The following is a 19,343-nucleotide window of genomic DNA, read 5'->3' as shown; positions in this document are numbered from 1 at the left end:
ATCTAGCATGGCTTGCATTATGTATGTGCTTCACTGTTAACAGGGCTGAGCACGATGACTCAGCTTAGTCTTATAATGCCAGTTCTTGAGGGCTAAGGCTAGAAGATTGCTGTAAGTCTGAGACCATCTAAACCAGGCTATGCTACAGAATAAGACCGGTTTGTCTAATGGTGCCCAACGTCAGGAAATAGGTCAGTCTCTGCAGATGAGGAAAGTATCGGGAGCATGGGTATGAGAGGGTCTCCTTAAAACAGGAAGGGGTGTGTGTGTGTGCCCCATCGAGCTCAGCATAGGAAGCCATGCTGGCCTGGGTGGTCCTGGAGGGATGAAGAAAGTGATGTCTGTCTGTATCTTCTAAGTTTTGGGTCAGAGGTCTTCCTGTCTTCCAGCATGTGACATTCTCCTATGTTCAGTCACTGTCCTATGTTCAGTCAAAGCTTCTGATTGTCTGCTGTTTCAGCTGTAGGAACGCAACCCGAGGCAGCTCTGAATTCATCTCACAGTGAGCAAAACTTGCTGCATCATTAGGGACAAAAGACATGGTGCTGAGTGTGGACCACTGTGGACCTAAGTTCATGAGTGTGTTTCCCCTGTCTAGGGCACACTATCTAACACTGGGTGTCCTGAGCCTCTGGTTCATATAGTCTTTCCATCACTTCTTCCATTATACTTAGCCTTAGGTGTCTGGGTTACAATGCAGGTGTATCAGTTGGGGATGAGCAAAAGTACCTGCTGCCAAACCTCGTAAGCGGGGAATCTATCCCCACAGTTGCGAATTCTCAGCATTCTGATCAGTTGTGGAACTCTGATTGTCTTCATCTGTTGAAAAGGAAGTTCTTTGATGAGGGGTGAGAGCTGCACTTATCTGTGGATATAAGTTTTTAGAAAACAGAAATGATTTTGGCCTAGGAAACTGGCAGCAAATAAGTTCTTCTCCCGCAGGCCTCTGGCCTATCCATTGGCTATATTTATAGTACCGTTCATAACTCCTTCCTGTAGACCGTACAAATCCACAAACAACATGGTAATTGAAGAAAATCCCAAAGCAAATCCCATTAAAATCAGGAGACGGCATCCCACTATCCCCATTTCTTTTCAATGCGATGCAGAAACTCTAGAGCAGTCAGGTAAGGGAAGGAAATTCATGGGAAACACATAGGAAAAGAAGTCAAATGAAGGTACTCGCCTTCAATCCCAGCACTCTGCAGAAGCAGGCAGATCTCTGAGTTCAAGGCCAGCCTGGTCCACCAATGAGCGCGCTTCCCCAAGGGCTCTTTGCTAGCTTGGGAAAGCTGTGCAACCGCTAGTTTAGCTCCTGGCTGGGGGCGGGCCCCGCAAGGGGGCGTGGCACACCCGGAGTTGGGGGCGGGCTGGCACGTGTTGGGCGCGCAAGCGCTTGGTGCTACGGCTGACCTTAGAGGTGGCGGCCATGGGGCGCTCGAGTTGGCGGTTGGTGTTCGCGGCTGGTGCGGGTCTCGCGCTGGCCCTAGAGGCACTGCCGTGGCTGATGCGTTGGCTGCTGGCTGGGCGGCGGCCAAGGCGCGAGGTGCTCTTCTTCCCCTCACAGGTGACCTGCACCGAGGCTTTACTGCAGGCCCCAGGGTTGCCTCCCGGGCCCTCGGGCTGCCCGTGTAGCCTCCCCCACAGCGAGAGTTCACTGAGCCGCCTGCTGCGCGCGCTGTTGGCCGCCCGCTCCAGCTTGGAGCTCTGCCTCTTCGCCTTCTCCAGCCCGCAGCTGGGGCGTGCAGTGCAGCTGCTGCATCAGCGTGGGGTGCGCGTGCGGGTCATCACTGACTGCGACTACATGGCCCTCAACGGCTCTCAGATCGGCCTGCTGCGCAAGGCAGGTAAACCGCCGCCGAGGGTGCACACCGGCAGAGGGGTAGAGGACTTACTTGATGCCCCTACCGACTTTGTCCAGAGCAGGTAGCATTTCAGGGAGAAAGGTGGAGGCAGGCAGGCAGAGATGAGCGGGCCAAGGAGCCAAGGTTCATAGTCTGTTATATTCCGTGTCTGGGCTCCCCATGAGTAAGGTATGTGGCAATTCCCACCAGTTTCCACGCTCTGACCTTGACCTTAGAGGCGTGTGTGTTTAGACTTAATTTCTGTGATTGTTCTAGGCTGAGATGGCTGACATAAGTGAAGGCATGGAGGATAAAACTTAAGTCAGTTTAAACTCAGCCAACACTGAGAAACCCTTAGCGGCTGTGTGACCACAGCGGGAGTAGGAGTGACAGTGTTGATTAGTGAGTTTCCCACTAGACTCTGTGATCATTGGAAAGTGGACCCTACAGTGTGGCGAATACTTGCTTCTCAGCGATCACCTCTGGGCCCATAGGTATGTCTGGCCCGCCTACAGCTCAGCAGCAGGTGTGACAATATCCTCCCTTAGGCCTGTGGCCCTTGTTTGTTTTCCTTCAAGTGGTTGGCACTGGAGGAACACAAACTTTGACTGCTAGATCCCTTCATTACGCAGGAGTCAGTGCCCCCATGTCCCTCCCACACACCTGCCTAGCCTAATCGTTGTGCCCACAGTGGCTGACAGGCTAGGGGAGCCCTTGGGAGATGTCCAGGCTTTGTAGGGCTCTCGAGGCTTTTTATTTCCTCCACACGGCCTGTCTTCCCACATCCTGGGGATGGTGTAGCCTTGGAAACCAGGTCTGCTTCCAGATCCCTCATAGGGAAGGAAGAACACCGCAGCACTGACCTGTTGTGTATCACTCACGTGGGCAGCACAGAAGCACTCTGTCAGTCTGATAGCTGCCCCTGTCCCCTTGCTGGCAGTCACAAAGTGACCTTCAGCCAGGTCATCATTTTGGGTGGTGGACAGTAGGTATCAGACATGGTTGATGTCACTGTATTTAGAGTTTGGAGAGTCATAAAATCTCAGATTCAGCGTGGTGGCACTGCCGGGCGTGGTAGCGCATGCCTTTAATCCCAGCACTCGGGAGGCAGAGGCAGGCGGATTTCTGAGTTCGAGGCCAGCCTGGTCTACAAAGTGAGGTCCAGGACAGCCAGGGCTATACAATGAAACCCTGTCTCGAAAAACCAAAAAACAAACCCTCGGATTTGGAAAGAACCAATATGTCATCACAGATAGAACTTCCAACTGATGTTCTGGCCACAGCTGGCTGAGTTCCAGATTGTTCCATCAAGTGCACAATGTGCCAGTATTTGGTACCACCAGGTGTTTGTGGGGAAACACATAGATCAGAAGGCTCTGGAGAGGCATCAAGAAGGTCCAGCTAGCATGAAGTGCCCAAGTCAGGAACCAGCTGCTGAGGTCTAACTAAAGCAAGAGGTCCTCTGAGCTAAGGTGAACGGCAGTGTGGTGGGTGCTGCCGGGTTTGCTGTGGAGTAGGACAGAGGCTGGAGGAACGGAAAGGCAGGACATCACTTACCTAGAGTGTGCAGGACCTGGGTTTCACCCCAGCGACCCTGCCAAACTTACCCTCAAAAGGAAGAAACCGAAACCAGAACTCTAGTGAGGACAGCAGTTTGGATGTGGCACAGTCCTTTCAGTTAGGGAGGTAGGTACCCTGGGAGGCTGTGATTCAAGTTAGCCAGCCAAAGCCAGTGTGCACTCCTTCCCTGTCTAGGCTTTTGTCCTTCAGCTTACCCGTTCCAGGTAGAGACAGGAAAGGCAAGGATATGTCAAACACCTGACTTCTTCCCCTGCAGGACTGTGAGGTAGTATTTAGACTTTAGGCTTACTGGGGCTGGTATGGGTTCCCCAAAGGTGATTGGATGTTTCTCTCTGTAATCTCAGTACCACCCTGGGACAGTCCCTGGGCATCCTTGTCTGGGTGGGTGACATAAAGGCTACCTTGGCTCTACAGGGATACAGGTACGGCACGACCAGGACCTAGGCTACATGCACCACAAGTTTGCCATCGTTGACAAGAAGGTGCTCATCACCGGCTCCCTCAACTGGACCACACAGGCCATCCAGAACAACCGGGAGAACGTCCTGATTATGGAGGACACCGAGTATGTGCGGCTGTTCCTGGAGGAGTTTGAGCGCATCTGGGAAGAATTTGACCCCACCAAGTACAGCTTTTTCCCCCAAAAGCATCGAGGGCACTGACCCTGCTTTGTTTGCTCCTCTTCCAGCTTGTGCTTGTGATGTCCCCTCCTGCTTTGCATGAGCCTTTCCTGGCTGGCTGGGGAGCAGCTGCCAGTCTTCCTGTGCATGCAGCCCCAGCAGAAGTTAGGAAGGTGACAGTGTTGGACAGTACTGTAGGCTCCCTAGTACTTGCCTAGATAGGCAGCATCCTCTCCTGGGCATCACTAGACAGGCCTCAGAGTGCATTGGCCCTTGTCTCCAAGGCAGTGTTTAGTCGCTGGTGGGCACTACCCATTGGCCACGCCTGCAGCTTGCCCAGGCTTTGCTTTGCTTGTCCGTGCCCCTCACACGTAGAGCCAGACTGTGGACTTGGGAGGGGCCTCGCCTCTAGCCCTGTGGTGGACTCTGCGTTTACTCAGTAGTGGATCAGAAGCTGACGACAAAGGGAACCCTGGAGGTAAGCAGGCTGCCCAGGCTGTTACCTCAGCTCTGCTGGGCACTGACAGGAGTCGGAGGAACAGCTTCTCGCGCACATCTGTGACATGAGTTGCATTTTGTCATTGTTCATGCTTGTGTGCACGACAAACTCCATGCGGCTCCTGACGTGTCTGTCCTTTAACTTAACAGCAGACACTGTGCAATGCATGTTTTCTCACTTAAAAACATTTTTTTGGGGGGTGGGGGTGGAAGGAGGTGGGGAGGGTCTCACTCTGTAGCCCTGGCTAACCTGGAACTCACTATGTAGTCTAGGCTAGTCTTCAGTTCAGAGATCTGCCGGGTTTGCTTCAAGCACTGGGATTAAAGGCGTGCACCACCAGACCCTGCTGTTTTCGCACTTTTTTTTTCTTTTTTTTTTTTTTTAAGGAAAGGAAAGAGGAAGGGAGAGTGGGGGGAGCATGTTGGAGTAACAAGTCCTGATATCCCCTTCTTGGGCCACCCTTAGCCTCTCTTCCTCAGGTCCTCAATCCCATGTTTTCACACTTTTTAACGTTCCTTTTACTTAGTGTTAGACAAGTAAACTTGATGTTGATTTTCCAAAAGATTGAACAGAAACGGAGACCCTTAACTTGTGGCATATTTCAATAAATATTTTCAAGTATGAGCTGCTGCATGTCTACCTTAGCCTGCTGCATTCATATATGGTTACCCTCAGTAGAGGAGCTTTGTTTGTACAGAAATGTGTGAAGACTGATGAAGTACCATCACCGTGAGCACTGGGTTACAGTATGTACCGTCACACCCACTTCTGAGAGCTGTGAGGTAGGGCACAGTGCACGTGGACATCCACCCCTCTTGTATCAGCACCATTAAGATGATTTCCCTAACAAGTGGTATGAAAACCTTTGCTGAAAATCAACTGACCATTCATTTTAATGACTGTGTATTGTCTCACCGTGGTAATGCCCGCAGCTGCTTAGATGAATTCTGTTTTGAGAACTGGCAAAACGAACCCTCTGTTTCCAACACATTCTTATCCTCTTATATCCCTGTGTGAATCTTAAAATGATCAATCATCACTGGCAAAAATTAAAAGGTGTCTAGGGCTTTGATAGATATGATGTTGAATCTGTAGACCAAGTGGGGTTATCATCTTGAATTTTCTGTTCCTTATATATATATGGCTTCATCTTTAATTTCTCAATGCTTGTAGGCTTTTTGTTGTTTACTCAAAAATTTATTGGGCAGCTAAGAGATCCAAGGCATGTAAACATTAAAGAGTTGAGGCATATACGTACACTCATAAAGCAGCAGCTACGTTCTTGGAATCACAAGAGTGAAAGAAAAACACCTTAGGAAGATAAGAGATTGCTTCTAGCTGAGCAGTAGGGCTGGCCAATGAGGAGATGGGATTTGAAGTGGAAGCTGGAGGTCTGGATGATTAACGGTGCCCAGTGTGAACTGCATGTTTCCCCCTCTCCTCTTTTCCTATCTTTGGGTCTGATTTTCCAGTAGTGCCCTTAGCTGTTCAATACACTTATTCTATACATACTTGCATTTTCTCTTAAGGTAGTCTACAGAACTAAGTCTTTTTGGTGTTTTAACGGTTTTTGTCTTGTTTTGCTTTGCTTTCCCGTCCTGACTTTTGAAGGATTTCTGACCTTCTAATCTTGGTGTTGATGGTCCTAAGTATTTTCCATCTGGTTTGATTTTTGTTCACTTGACTGGAGTATCCATCTCACAGCAGTGTTTGTAGTATGATTTATTACTCATGTTACTGTAAATGGAATTACTTAATTTGTTCCAGTCTTCAGAACTACTGTGTGGAAATACAACTGAGCCTTGTATCCTAACTTGCTAAATTTAGTAGTGCTAACTGAATGAAAAAGTGAAAAAGAGAAAAAAAAAAAAGAGGAGGACATGCCTAAAATATGGAGGAGGAGAACCAGGCCAAGAATGGCCTGCGGACTAAACTGGACCCCGAGAGGAGAGCGAGAGAGGAGCTCCTGACCAAAACAGGTGGTGGCCCGAGACCAAAGGATTCATGTAGCCAAAATGGCCGAGTTAAGTAGGGATCAGGCTTTAGGAAGCAAAGTGTGGAATCCAGCTCTGGGAAGGAAAATTTTGGGGTAGGGAGCGTGGTGAGAAGAGCTGGGAGGAGCCACAGGTACTGAGGGATGCTGGAAGAGCTGACCAGCCTCCCTCTGATATGTTAATGTGCTCCTCAGCTGTTTGTCCAGCAGACTTCCTTTAAAAGGAACAATTGTATTTGTTCCCTTTCAGTCAGTGCCTCTTTCTCACGAGACTTTAGCTAGATCCTGTGTACCATACTGAATGGAAATAGCCTGTCTTTCATTACTGAGTATGATAAGCTGGCTGGGAAGGGTGATTCTTTTCTTTTCATGGTTTTTGATTTTTTTGAACAATTTTTTGAACCAATTTTAACCATAAAAGAATACTACTGTTCGGCTTGCCAACTAATTTTAAATTGCACTCACTGATTTCAAGAAAATGTGCTAAAACACTCTGACCCTTTCCTCTCTCTGGCCCCTTCCTCTTCCTCCCCCCCCCCCCCCCAGCCTCTACATGTTCCCAGCAGCCTCTTCCCTCCTTTAACTAACCCTAAAAAAGAAAAGAAATGCGCTAAAATGACAGATCCTATCAGGTCAGTTCCCAAAGCTTTTCTTTTTTGAGTACATTTGTTTATAATAGTTTTTAATGGACAAAAAGCTATTGAAAGGTCCCTAAACTTCTGCAATAACATACTAAAAGTATTTATTCTTTTCTTTTTATATCTTTGTTTTGCTGTTTCATAAAAAACTTACGTTGATTTCTCATTAGTAGAAACAATTTTTGTATTTCTAGTCAGTTCCACATACTTTCATTATAAGGTTTGTGACAATAGTGAAAAACCCAGTTATTATCTTACCTTTTGGGAGACTATGAGGACAGACAGGATTTTGCTGTGTAACCCAGGCTGGCCTCAAACTGAATCCTCTGACCTGAGCCCCTCGTGTGCTGGAATCACCAGGTTGGTAGCCATTTGTCTGGCCAATTTTATTATTCTAAGCTTAATGAACAAAAAATGAAATAGAACCATCAAGGATATTCCACAATTAGGGAACACTGTTATTTTGGGTTGTCTTTTTTTAGGTTATGATGCTTTGAAACAAAACAAAAAATGAGACAGAATTATATCACAAGTAAATCCATGAAGGACAGGCCAGCTATAGTGGTGCACACTAGTACTCACTGAACTAGAGAGGCGGCGGCCAGTCTGAGCAGTAACTCCATAAGCTCACGTGGTAGAGGCACTGCTTAGCATGCCTGAGGCCCTGGGCTCCAACTCCAGCACCACAGAAATAAAAACACAAGACAGCTACAATGAAGAGTTATAGTATCTTGATTAATGAAGGAATCCCCTTCAGAATTTTTGCTGTTGTTTTAACTAACCCTTGAAGTTTCTATACCAAGTCCAAAGTACCAAAGACTTTAGACACAAAATATTATGGCTTATATGTGAAAATGTAAAATATCCCTTTTAATGTGAAATCTAATGTAAATATCCTGAAAACAACTCAGAGGACCATTGTAGAGAGAGCAGCAGGTTCTATCTATCCCATTCTGGTCTCTAGTACCTTTACAACTCAGGGCTTTAGGTTCTGCTCTTTGACTGGCAAAGTCAGCAGCCATATGCATGCAGAGGGCAATGCAAAAATAGTTTATTATGATACAGTTCATGTAAAACCAAGCAGTATTTACACAGTAAAAATGGTGAGCTACAGCCAAGGACTCTAGCTTGTCACACAAAGGAATAAATATTTCTACAAATTAACATTTCAATTATAGCGAACCTGACCACAAACTTTGTAGGAAATGCCTTACACTGAACCATAAGATCTTGGAATGAGGAGTTGGGGGACATGTTGTCTGCAGGAAGCCACACCCTGTGCATACACACAGAGGCCTGAACTGGCTCTGAGAAGCTGTGCTTGAAGCCTCTCTGGCTCAGTGAGGCTCCATTACCTTCTACATGTAATTTTTAGTTGGCAGCTGGATTGACTATTTTGTTCTGACAAAATACCTAAATAGCAGGTGAGTTAGTACAAGCCTGTTTCTGTCGAGATATAAGAGGCCCTGCCAGGCGCCCTGTTCACAAACACGCACCCCACCCCCAGTCAAGCAGCAGTAATGGAAGGTCACCTAGAGTTCTGATTGTCAAGGAGCCACTGTGACTGCGGTTCTTAATATTCTACACAGCAAACCTGCATGAAGCCACATTAGTTAGTAACCACAGAACTGGTTTTGGATCCTGGAATTAAAGCATTAATATCAAAGGTAAATCTTAAAATGATTTAAAATTCATTTATATCAAAGTTTGTGATAGAAACAAAACATAATAGTGAATTTAGTGTTCTTTACAATCTATAGCTTGCTCAAATAAAATTAGATGTGTGGTCTGACTACCTTGTAAAGGAGAGATGAGCCAATGGCATGTCAGCTGTGGCAAGCTGGAGTGGGCTTGTGTGGCTAGGATTCTTAACAGTGGTATCTCTTTATGGCAAATGCCAGCAATGAGGTCCTGCCCCACAATGGAAGCTGCTCCAGGCTGACCTGTGACCCATGCGAAACTGGAGAGGCCCTGAAGTCCTTTAGTTTTGGACTGTCCCACTTTTAACTCTACTGATGGGCTACCTCCTTACCAGTACAGAAATACAGTCATGGAGCTACCTGGAGTCTCATGCTATATACAGTGAGGTCGCTAGAGATATGGGTAGCTGGGCTGCTCTGCACTCAAGTCCAGCCCCGCTGTTAGAGCTAGGCTCCTGGACCTGAAGCAGCGTATGCTCCAGCCAGTTCCCCTAAGAAAAACACCCCGAGAAACCTGAGGGCAAGGTGCCAAGAGTCCCTCATAGTACTGGTTTTCCTTGAGTGGCTCTATGCAAGTCTCACAGAATACTTTAAACAAGAATCAGAGCTTGCTGTGAGTGTGGGCAAGGATATCTTCAGAGTCTGTTGAGTAACCAAAACTTTAAAAGGCATTACTTATTAACATAGTCTTTTTTGTTGTTTAATTTTTAGGCAGTTTTTACTGTGTAAATCTTTTAGAACTCTCTATGTAGACCAGGTTGGTCTTGAACTTAGCCTGCTTCTCTGCCTCCCAAGTGCTAATTAAATGTGTGTGCTACCATGCCTCGCCAACTAATGGTCTTGACATTTGAGAGGGGTTTGCACTGAACACTGCCTTTACATACCTTCAAAAGGGGTATTTTAAAACTCACACAAACTTTGCACAAAAGTTCCTGCACCATGCCTTAGAAATACTTAATATTGCTTGCTCTGATATACAGGAAAGGCTGAGCAAGTGAAGTGCAGGCCATAGGCTGTCCTGTATGTATGCTGGGAGCTCTAATGAGAAAGGCTGTATGAGTCCCTACACTGATAGCCTCTAAGTAGCTTACTAGGTGATGTCATCTTTACAGCATAGCATGAACAGCTAACCCTCCGCTGGCCAAGAGGTAACTACTGACTCTCCACTAGCAGAGTCTGGGGTTTGGGTGTTACTGTTGTCCCTGTAGCTGCCAGCAGACTTTGGTGTGCAGCTTGCACTGGCTTACTTACATGGAGTATGGCATGAGTGGGAAGGCTGCATAGGGCCTCTGGGTGCTTATCCAGCCTGTCTTTGAGAGCCAGGCTTAGTTGGAGGTCAGGTGTGTGGGGCAGGCCTGCAGGAATCTAACTAAGCTGATGCCCTGGTTCACACCCAACAGTGCAGGCTGTGTGCTAGCCAGCTACTTCCCTCGGCGCCAGCTAGGTGGCAGCAGTGAGGCGGTGCTTTCTCTGCAGTTCCAGGGTAGAAAGAAGTCAGCGCACCATCTCCCCCTGTAGAGAGGTTAACAGTAGTACACATTCCTTCAAATATCTTTCATACCCATTTGTTTCCTAGTCAAATCTCTCAGGCTCCCTTTGGACAAATGTTCCAAAGACCACAAGTGTGCTCTCTGTAGTGCTGTAGTTGAACCCCAAATTTTATATATTTTATATCCATGCCCTTAGCCCACCTGTATGTGAGATAGTCTTGCTATGTAGCCCAGACTGACCTTGTACTTTGGAGCGTCAGGTGGTAGGAGTACAGACATGAGTGAGTGCGCCCAGTTCAGTGTTCTGCTAGATCCAATGGAGTTTGCCAACTCTGACCTTTGTTTACACTCAGTGAATGCACACATTCCTAGCGTTCTTCCCTCTGGGGACTCCCTACTTCATGGGGCTCTGGCCTCCTATTATTGTGGCATTGTGGCCACAACCATACTGGAAAAGGTGCAGCCAGTAGCCCTGTGTGGCAGATGTGCTCGGCATCACACGTGCAAAGATGAAGTTTTTTTTTTTTGTTTTTTTTTGTTTTTGTTTTTGTTTTTTTTTTTTGAGACAGGGTTTCTCTGTATAGCCCTGGCTGTCCTGGAACTAACTTTGTAGACCAGGCTGGCCTCGAACTCAGAAATCTGCCTGCCTCTGCCTCCCGAGTGCTGGGATTAAAGGCGTGCACCACCATGCCAGGCTTGCAAGATGTAATTTAAGCATATATTTACATTCACTGTCAAATGGTATGTTCCCTGTAATGGTAGTTTGCTTGTAGATGCTGGTAGACCACAAATGTGTAAAAGAAAGCATGCCACTGACTGACTGTACTGGGAGCAGCCTGTGACTTCTTGATCTACACTACCCATTCTCAGCCAAGCATCCTCTTTTACATATGCCTGAACCAACTCCATTTGCACATTCCATACCTCTTCTCTGAACACACCAACTTCAACTTCTTTCCAGGGAATGGGAAGCCTGTAGAGGGGTCAGGCAAAAGTGAACCTGGCTCAGGGAGTGAGGGAAGGGAATGGACAGAAGACATGTGGCAGTCTAAAATAAACTGCTGCAGTGGGCCGGCAGTTCAGGGACTCAGGAAGACCAACTTCTTGTTTGGTTCATTTTTGCCAGAAGTCACCATCAAGAAAATCAAGATGCACCCTGATCCTGCACATGTTACTGCTCAGACTGGCGTAGACAGTGGGGGATGATCCAGGAATGTCTGCCAGTTCAGCATTTGGCCAACATACCAGATACCCACACGTGAAACAAGCCCTAGAGCAGTGTGTGCTCTATCACAGCAAAAACGAGCCTGCAGTAGGAGCCCTGAGTGACAGATTAGATGGGTGCAGCGTGCCTGTCTCCCAGCCCTTGCCTCTGACATGTAGGTACTTGTACCTTCAGCAAAGTTCATATCCTAGGATTCTGAGGTGAAGAGCAAAAGATCAAGTGTCCTTTTGAATGGTAGGCTTGGCATCTTCCGCAGGCTCTTTGTAGCATCCCAGGAAGCACAAGGCAGGAAGATAATGCAATGGGGCCAGAGGGTCCCAAGGGCAGCAGGATAGCTGCAAGGAAACCGTATGAGAGAACAGGAGTCCTCAACGCACAACCCCAGGCTCCTGAAGGCTAGCCCACTCTGAGCTCAAAGCTTGTTTTAACAGGTCTGACTTGCCCATAATGCTGAAAACATAAATGACCACTGAGCATGTGCCAGAGTGGAACTTAAAAACGTGTGAAAAGGGGAGCCCAGGGCTTGCCTGCTGGTCAGTGGCACACTTTGGTATGTAACAAATCCGTTATCTTGAAGTTTCGACCTGCCTGTCTATTAGGCCAGCTAGACCTTGTACGTCAACTCATGTAGAACCTTTAGGGGACTCATGAGTTGAATTTGTACGCTCAGAGACCATCCATCTGACCCACTTAACACTAACAAGCCAGGACTAAGAAGCCAGATCGCATATCTAGCTATGAGGCTATTGCCTCTCCCATCTGACATGGGGACTCCTGTGTGCTGCATCTTACAGTATGAATGTTTTCTTATGAGAATAGAGAAAAATGTTTTTGTTGGTTTGTTTTTTAAAGAAAATGCTGCAGACTGCTTTGGGTAGTTTCAGGTCCTGTTCAGCTAGAAAAGCAGAGTTAGCACAGGCTCCCTGTCAATGGCTCCATGAGAAGCAGACAATTCAAGGGACCCTTCCAGAGCCCAGACTAACGAGGGTCCTGAGCACACACTGCTGCTATCACCAGTCCTGACAGTCTGTCTTTGCACACGGGCTTCTCCTCACCCTGCCAAGCAGCATGGCAGCTTCTTTTCAGACAGATTAAACCCCAGCAATGTTCCCCTCCAGAGGACTTTGAGGACCCATCACACTTGACAAGTCTGAAGCTTCAGGCTGCAAGTCACTCTTCCGGGCCACCAGAAGACCAGGATTAGCACAGCAAGGGAGGCACGAGCGGAGGAAGGAATGAGAGGGGCCGGGGCTTTTGTGCAAGATTTAATAAAAAACCAAAATAGGAATGGTTGCTTTCAACATTTTCCAGGTTGTGAAGGATTTGCCGGATTATCTGGGTATGGTTCTAAGCTGCATCAGTGGCCAGGTACAAAATGCTGTCCCCCTCCCACATCAAAAGGAAGTGGGCCAGGCTGGACACTTTCCTAGGCCCCTCAGAAATCAGGCCAGCCTACAACATTCGGTGGCTCTGCTCTGACCATCAAGGGTGGTGCTCCGCTGTGTGCGGCAGAGCAGAGCCACTGGCAGGTCCCCACATGTGCACTCTGAGGCAGGGCTAGCTTATTAACAGGCTGCTGTGCCTTAATACTGACAGTGAGTGTGCTGGGAGGACAAGGGGGCTGCTCAGGTATCAGCGGGGAAACCGTCCCACTCTACTGCTTGCGCGTGACTAATCTGAGAATACCATGGGAAAAAAGCTGTGATAAAGACAACAGGAAGTTGGAATTGACAGGGAGGGACTGGAGCAAGCACCCCACAGCAGTCTCTCATGCATCCATCCCCACAGTTAATGACAGCAACAATGAGATGCACAGGTGAAGATGAAAACCACGCTTGGCTTGTGCTGCCACCAGCTGGGAAGGATGTGTCAGTGGAATGGATGCAGCTAATCTTTCTTCAAGTCCCTGGATTCAAAGAGCTTCAAGCGCTCCTGCACCGTCAGGCCTTCCTTCAGACTCTGGTGGAGACAGAGAGGAAGGAGCAGTTAGGTGTTGGTGCAGCAGGCGTAGTGGGCTTCAGTAGCAGGTGCAGGCGAGGGATCCTGAGATTAGTGGGCATGCGAGGGCAGAAGCCCTGAGAGAATCCCTGGAGAAGTAGTGTGACTGGGATTTGCTTTTTCCTGTAAAAATGTACTTGGGTGAGAAAGGGGAAAATAATAAAGAGAAACAAGACCATGTGTCATAGCTCAGTTCTAGCTTAGGGTTGGTTCTTCAGACAAAACCACGAAACACTTGGGTGGAGGACTGGAAACCTGGGCACCTATCATTCTTCCTATATATGGAATGTGCATGTCTCATTCCTTTGTCTTTATGAACTTACTGCTTTAAGACAAGGGGAATCCCCAACAGACCACCAGATAGAGCTATCAACACATTACACACACATACACATATACACACACACACACACACGCATGACTTAACTCCTGTGATCTTGGTATTGTTTTTTAAGGCAAAAAACATTTTACTAACTGGGGAACAGAATATTTACCACATTTCTCTTAAATATCTTTCCTCTTCCCCTAAGTTTTCATTTCTGGAAGAAAAAAGGAACTCCAGTTCTTAGAGAACTGGCAATCAACATATTTTTAGCATGGTCAGGTCAACCTTGATTCTTGTTGGCAATCAACCTTGTCAGGCTCAGCCTCGCTGTAAACACAGGTTATATTAGGAGAGGGGCAGTCAGTGCTCCACAAGGTTGAGGCCCAGCCTCCTGCAGGGTATGAAGAAGGAACTGTGCTGCGGTTAGTGTCCTTATCATCAGATTCCCCGTAATAACTTTCGTTTTTTGAGTTAGGCTATCACATAGCTAAGGCTGTGCTTGAGTGAGTACACACTGTCTTTTTTACTAACAGATCATGTGTGTGAACAGTGTGACCAACACCTGCTTCAAGGTATCTTTGAAGTCTCACCTCCAGAGTTCAGGTAGTTCCATGTCAGCCAGACTTCCAAAAGATGTTACAGAGGTCTTTTGGCTTACCACTCAGCAACTGGCCAAACCAAGCACCCCCGGGGAGTGGGGTTTTGGCACTGCCGTAAATGTTCTGTTCTAGCTGAGGCTTTATTATCAGGCGTCCTGAGACTCCTTTGGTTGGACAGAATGTGCTCTAGGACTGGGTTCCATGTGCTGGATGGAGGAAAATCCTCATGTGGAAGGAGCAGGCTCTGAATGGCCATAGTGGCCCTACATGGCAATGGATGCCCAGAGGAAGTGTGAGCCTACTCACTGTACTCACTACCATTCTCAGGACAGAGCATTCAAGACCTACTGTCCCTTAGAGGTGAACCCTGAGAAGTGTCATTTCTCTGAGGTTTCTGGCCTCAGGTGCAGCCAGTTACCTTCAGGGCTCAGCCTTCCACACCCATCCCATGATCACACCGAGGAGAATCCTCTCTGCTATGGATCTCAAGAGGCCATGCTGCTGCTGTGCAAGCTGACCAAGGCAGGAGATGATACAGCATGTGAGGGAGGTCCCAATCACGACCCAGCACAGGTCTCTCTCTTAACAGGGCTCCTGGGACGCTCCAAGCGCACAAAGGCAGCACACATGCACTGCCATCTCGGGCCCCACTTTGTGCATGCGTGTGCTGAGGTTGGACACAGAGCACAACAATGGAACTGGGTCCCCATGCAAATCCTGAAAAATCACGTGAGAAACAGCTCAAGGTCTCTGCCCTCCTGCTTGTTCTGAGGGTCAGGTGTCCTCTGGAAACCAATGTCCTTTCCCACCTACCAGGGCTCTAGTGACTCCAAGAACACAGAGCTACTCTAGCACTGTGTGACTAGTGACCCTGCTTAGTACAAGAGCCCTCCATGGCTCTCAAGGCTGTCTTTGCCATAGGGATCTTGCTAGAACAGAGCCTCCCTGTTCCTAGCATTACCACTACCCAGTCCCTTGTTACTGAGCCGTGTGCTGGGTATCCCCACAAGTTCACAAGTAGATGGCACACCTCATTACATATCTTCTTCATGGTGCCCATCCCTGGATATCCTTTCTTATTCTGACCCAAAAGCCACTTGTTCATAGTGACCACTGTGCTTTCTGAGGGCTTCTGGGCAAGAGCTGAGTTTAACCTTAGGTTGGAGAAAGTAGTCTCCAATATGCTTAAACCACATTAGCATATAAGTTAGCTTGGAACTAGAAAACAAAACAGATTAGTTAAAAAAGCCAATGTTAAAATCCTTGGGCTTTTTCAATACTCTTCTCTAAGGCAACCTTGTTTCCTCTAAGTTCAAGCTGATTGCCCTTGCTGGCTTCTGTCTTGCTGGAAGGTAGAGAGACTCATGTAGAGTAGGAACTGGCACGCCTGGGTACTTACTGCCGGTGGGACCAACCAGGCCAGGGCCCTTAAGCTGTTATCACTGTATAAAAAAGGTCAACATGTATCCTTGGGGCACAACATTCCTGGCACTGAACTCCACATGGCCAACTCTACTACCTTCTACGGGGAGACACACTTTTGTATTGCATGAAAAACAAAAGCAGGTCGTGTTTATCCCTGTGTGAATGGTTGACAGGCCTTTAGGAACAAAATAATTTCTAAGACTCTACCCATGCAGTATTGATCAGTTCCACACAGAACAGCACAACTGGGATCTGTTCTATCTGCAGGGGTCTCCCCAAAACAGCCTTGTTACCCCCTGGCTATCTGCAGGGTCTCCCCAAAAAAGCCTTGTTACCCCCTGGCTATCTGCAGGGGTCTCCCCAAAACAGCCTTGTTACCCCCTGGCTATCTGCAGGGGTCTCCCCAAAACAGCCTTGTTACCCCCTGGCTATCTGCAGGGGTCTCCCCAAAACAGCCTTGTTACCACCTGGCTATCTGCAGGGGTCTCCCCAAAACAGCCTTGTTACCACCTGGCTATCTGCAGGGGTCTCCCCAAAACAGCCTTGTTACCACCTGGTTATCTGAGGTCTTTCATGAGAGTGCAGTGCTTGCCAGACTCAGTGGGTATCTACTATCTCCCTGCAATTTGTTTCCAAGACAGGAGACAGGAGCTCAGTGTCGTGCAAGTCACCCAGTATGCATGCTGGATTGTGCCCACCCGTCAAGATGAGGAGGCCTTGGGCAGGCTCAGCTCTGTGGAGAGGTTAGAGTGCCAACTTCCAGGACAGTTATTGAGATCTCATGTAGACTGGGTGTGTGTTTGTCAGAGAAAGATGAGTGAAGATAATTACATAGAGATGTGCTATGGAGGTGTGAGAGTGCATGCAGAGCCGCCTGTGAGGGCAGTGGGCAGAGTGAGAAGTGGTTTACCTATACGACAGGGGACTTGGAAGCGGGCGCGACTCAGTTATCCCATGAGACCTGCTCAATTACGGACTGTCAGAGGAAAGAGCAAAAAATAAGACACACACACAATCAGTTCTAAATGCAGCACGCTGGCCAGGCCCTCTCCCCCACCCCCCAGACACATCCATCTGAGAGCACACTGGGATCCTTGACTTCATTTCTCCAAGGTTGGCAGCGTCAGTGTGATTACAGAGATGTGCAGTGAACAGACATACAGTGGAGCCAAGAGGTCAGATTTACCCCACCTTCTGAGAGGCTCAAGATTCGTATGAGACACGAATCTCTTCATGTCTTGCTTCTTGAAGCCCTGGCCCTGAGATGGTTCTGCTGACATGGAACATGGTTCTTGAAGCCACTAGAATCATCTGAACATTGTGACTACATGGCTGGGCTAGGGCCTGCACTGTAGTGCCTGTACTGGGTTTGATCTTGCCAGCATCATCTAGTCCCACCTCATCTATAAGCTGGACCTCACTCACCTTGGACCTGATGTTTCTGAGTTGCCGGGTAACACAGGATCTGTCTTTCTTCAGGAAGTCAGGATTGCTTTTAGATTTCATTATGTCTGAAGGAACAAAAAGACTCATTACTTTTGCTTTCTACAATCTTGTGAACCAAACAGAACATATGGGAGGTTCTGAGTTCACTAGCATAGTGCACCCATACATTTCCTAAATCCAATAACCAACCAAGCACTGGAGCACTGGGTTCCCACTGGGGTTTAAGCTACACACATAATACTGTTAACAAAGGATAGGATCTCCTACTCTGGAATTAGACCTTGACTTCTGGGCATACCAACTGGCCTCATTATCTCTAGCTGATTTCTGACACAGGACTAGTATCAAAAGGAATCAGTCCATATTCTTTTCATTATCCACCCATCAAGAAAACAGCTCTTAGAATGTCTTAAACACAAATGACAAAGGTGTACACTGGGCCATACCACAAAGTATGTCAGGGTGTGGGGCTTTCCTTGTTTACTCAAATCTCAAAAAATTCTCTTTACATCAACATAAAAACACCTCCCTGTCTTCCCACAGTCAGTCTGCACCGCTGAGTGGACTGTTGTGTGCACGGCTGTCCATGGATGATGCTTAGCACTCGGCAATGTGTGGCACTTGTCTACAGATGCAGTACTCTGTGAATACTCTTCCGAGGTTAGTTATCACGGCAGGACAAAAGAACACACACTTCCTCCCTCTAATGCCTCAGCTTCTTGGCTTCCTACCCAGTGACCATGGTGATCACCGTTTTACAGTGAGCTAGACTGTAAACTGTGCTGTTGTCAGCAGCCTTCCAGAACAGCCGTGTCTGTGTCCCATGAGCAACACAGAGGACTGTCCCAGCAGGCACATTTGAATGCTGTCATGGATACTGTTCCTGAATTTGCTGAAGGAATGTTCAGTTACAGGGATATTAGGGGATTTGAACAGATTTTCAGTTTGCGGGGCTTTTATAAAGAAAGGGTCATGATGAAGTTAAGATGAACTCGTCAGTTATCAGAAAGAATCCAACAGTACGTGGCTCAGCAGCCTCTTTCCCCGCTGTGCTGCACAATACCTGGATATTTTCTCCAATAATTCTTCTTCTTCTTCTTTTCTTTTTTTTTTTTAAAGATTTATTTATTTCATGTATGTGAGTACACTGTTGCTGTCTTCAGACACACCAGAAGAGGGCATCGGACCCCCATTACAGATGGTTGTGAGCCACCATTTGAACTCAGGACCTCTGGAAGAGCAGTCAGTGCTCTTAACTACTGAGCCATCTCTCCAGTCCGTGCCTGGATCTTTTCAGCCAGCACAAAAACAGGTCAGTTTTGTTGTTCTTGAACAGGCTGTAGGTTCCTTCTGTTCTGCTTGCCTGTGGCCCTCAAAGATTTTATGGCTAAACATTTAGATTAAGGAACTAGCAAGAACTCCCCCTACCTGCTTAAGTTTTTCAGAAACAGATAGTATGACCCCTTGTTTCTATGGAAGCAGCTCTGTGTAAAGGAGCTGCAGGATATGGGAGGAGCAGCTCGCGGGGGAGCCCGTGCATGTGGGCCTAAAGGAGATTTGGGATGGCTCAAGACAGTTTTTTGGGTTTGATTCAAGTGCCAAAACATCTTCACGAGGAGCACCCAGATCGCTCACCATATCCTGACACAGTAGTGCCTTCAGGAGATTTCTCGCCCAGTGCCTCTGTGGCTGCTTTCAGCTGCTCCTTCAGCCTGCTGATGTCGCAGTCAGCCTTGGCCTTGGCAATGCTGAGCTCAGTGTAGATGTCTTTGTACTTGTCACTAGCATACTTCTTATCCTGGACAGATAAAGGCACAAGTGAGTGGCGGCTGCAGACAGGGTGTCAGACTCACTCGGAAATGGCCCTGTACCCTCCCTCTCTGAGGCAAAGACTGAACACTAAAGAAAACATGATGCAGGAAGTAGATGACTACAGGGGGCAAGCCTGCTGTGGTCCTGA

At 47.7% G+C, this 19,343-nt stretch overlaps 2 protein-coding genes across 20 annotated transcripts in view; one reads left to right on the top strand and one right to left on the bottom strand.

Annotated features, from left to right (window-relative positions):
• Positions 1-1,407: 1,407 nt before the first annotated feature.
• Positions 1,408-5,172, top strand: Pld6 (phospholipase D family, member 6). 3 transcript variants are annotated; one of them, NM_183139.2, is made up of 2 exons: positions 1,408-1,843; positions 3,840-5,172. In NM_183139.2, exons 1-2 carry the CDS (start codon positions 1,430-1,432, stop codon positions 3,867-3,869), a joined length of 444 nt encoding a protein of 147 aa, NP_898962.2. In that variant the 5' UTR covers positions 1,408-1,429; the 3' UTR covers positions 3,870-5,172. The 3 variants fall into 3 exon arrangements, 2 of the variants coding, with proteins under 2 accessions (NP_898962.2, NP_001277212.1); NM_001290283.1 differs by having other exon boundaries at positions 1,408-1,847; NR_110894.1 differs by having other exon boundaries at positions 1,843-2,033.
• Positions 5,173-8,202: 3,030 nt separating this feature from the next.
• The window catches only part of Mprip (myosin phosphatase Rho interacting protein), a 118,393-nt gene continuing 107,252 nt past the window's right edge, over positions 8,203-19,343 (bottom strand). For 10 of the 17 annotated variants that reach the window (XM_006533433.2, XM_006533440.2, XM_006533432.2 and 7 more), the window contains 3 exons: positions 19,019-19,181; positions 17,363-17,448; positions 8,210-13,549 (listed from right to left, as the gene is read on the bottom strand). In XM_006533433.2, coding sequence (XP_006533496.1) covers positions 13,478-13,549; positions 17,363-17,448; positions 19,019-19,181 — 321 coding nt within the window. In that variant the 3' untranslated portion in view covers positions 8,210-13,477. Of the gene's footprint in view, positions 16,448-16,490; positions 16,914-17,362; positions 17,449-19,018; positions 19,182-19,343 lie in introns of all 17 variants that reach the window. The other 7 variants (XM_006533441.2, XM_017314568.2, XM_006533439.2 and 4 more) reach the window with 5 other exon arrangements.

This window comes from Mus musculus, chromosome 11 (assembly GCF_000001635.26).
Source record: "Mus musculus strain C57BL/6J chromosome 11, GRCm38.p6 C57BL/6J".
Taxonomy (NCBI): Eukaryota; Metazoa; Chordata; class Mammalia; order Rodentia; family Muridae; genus Mus; species Mus musculus.
This window is presented reverse-complemented; position numbering and strand designations above follow the sequence as displayed.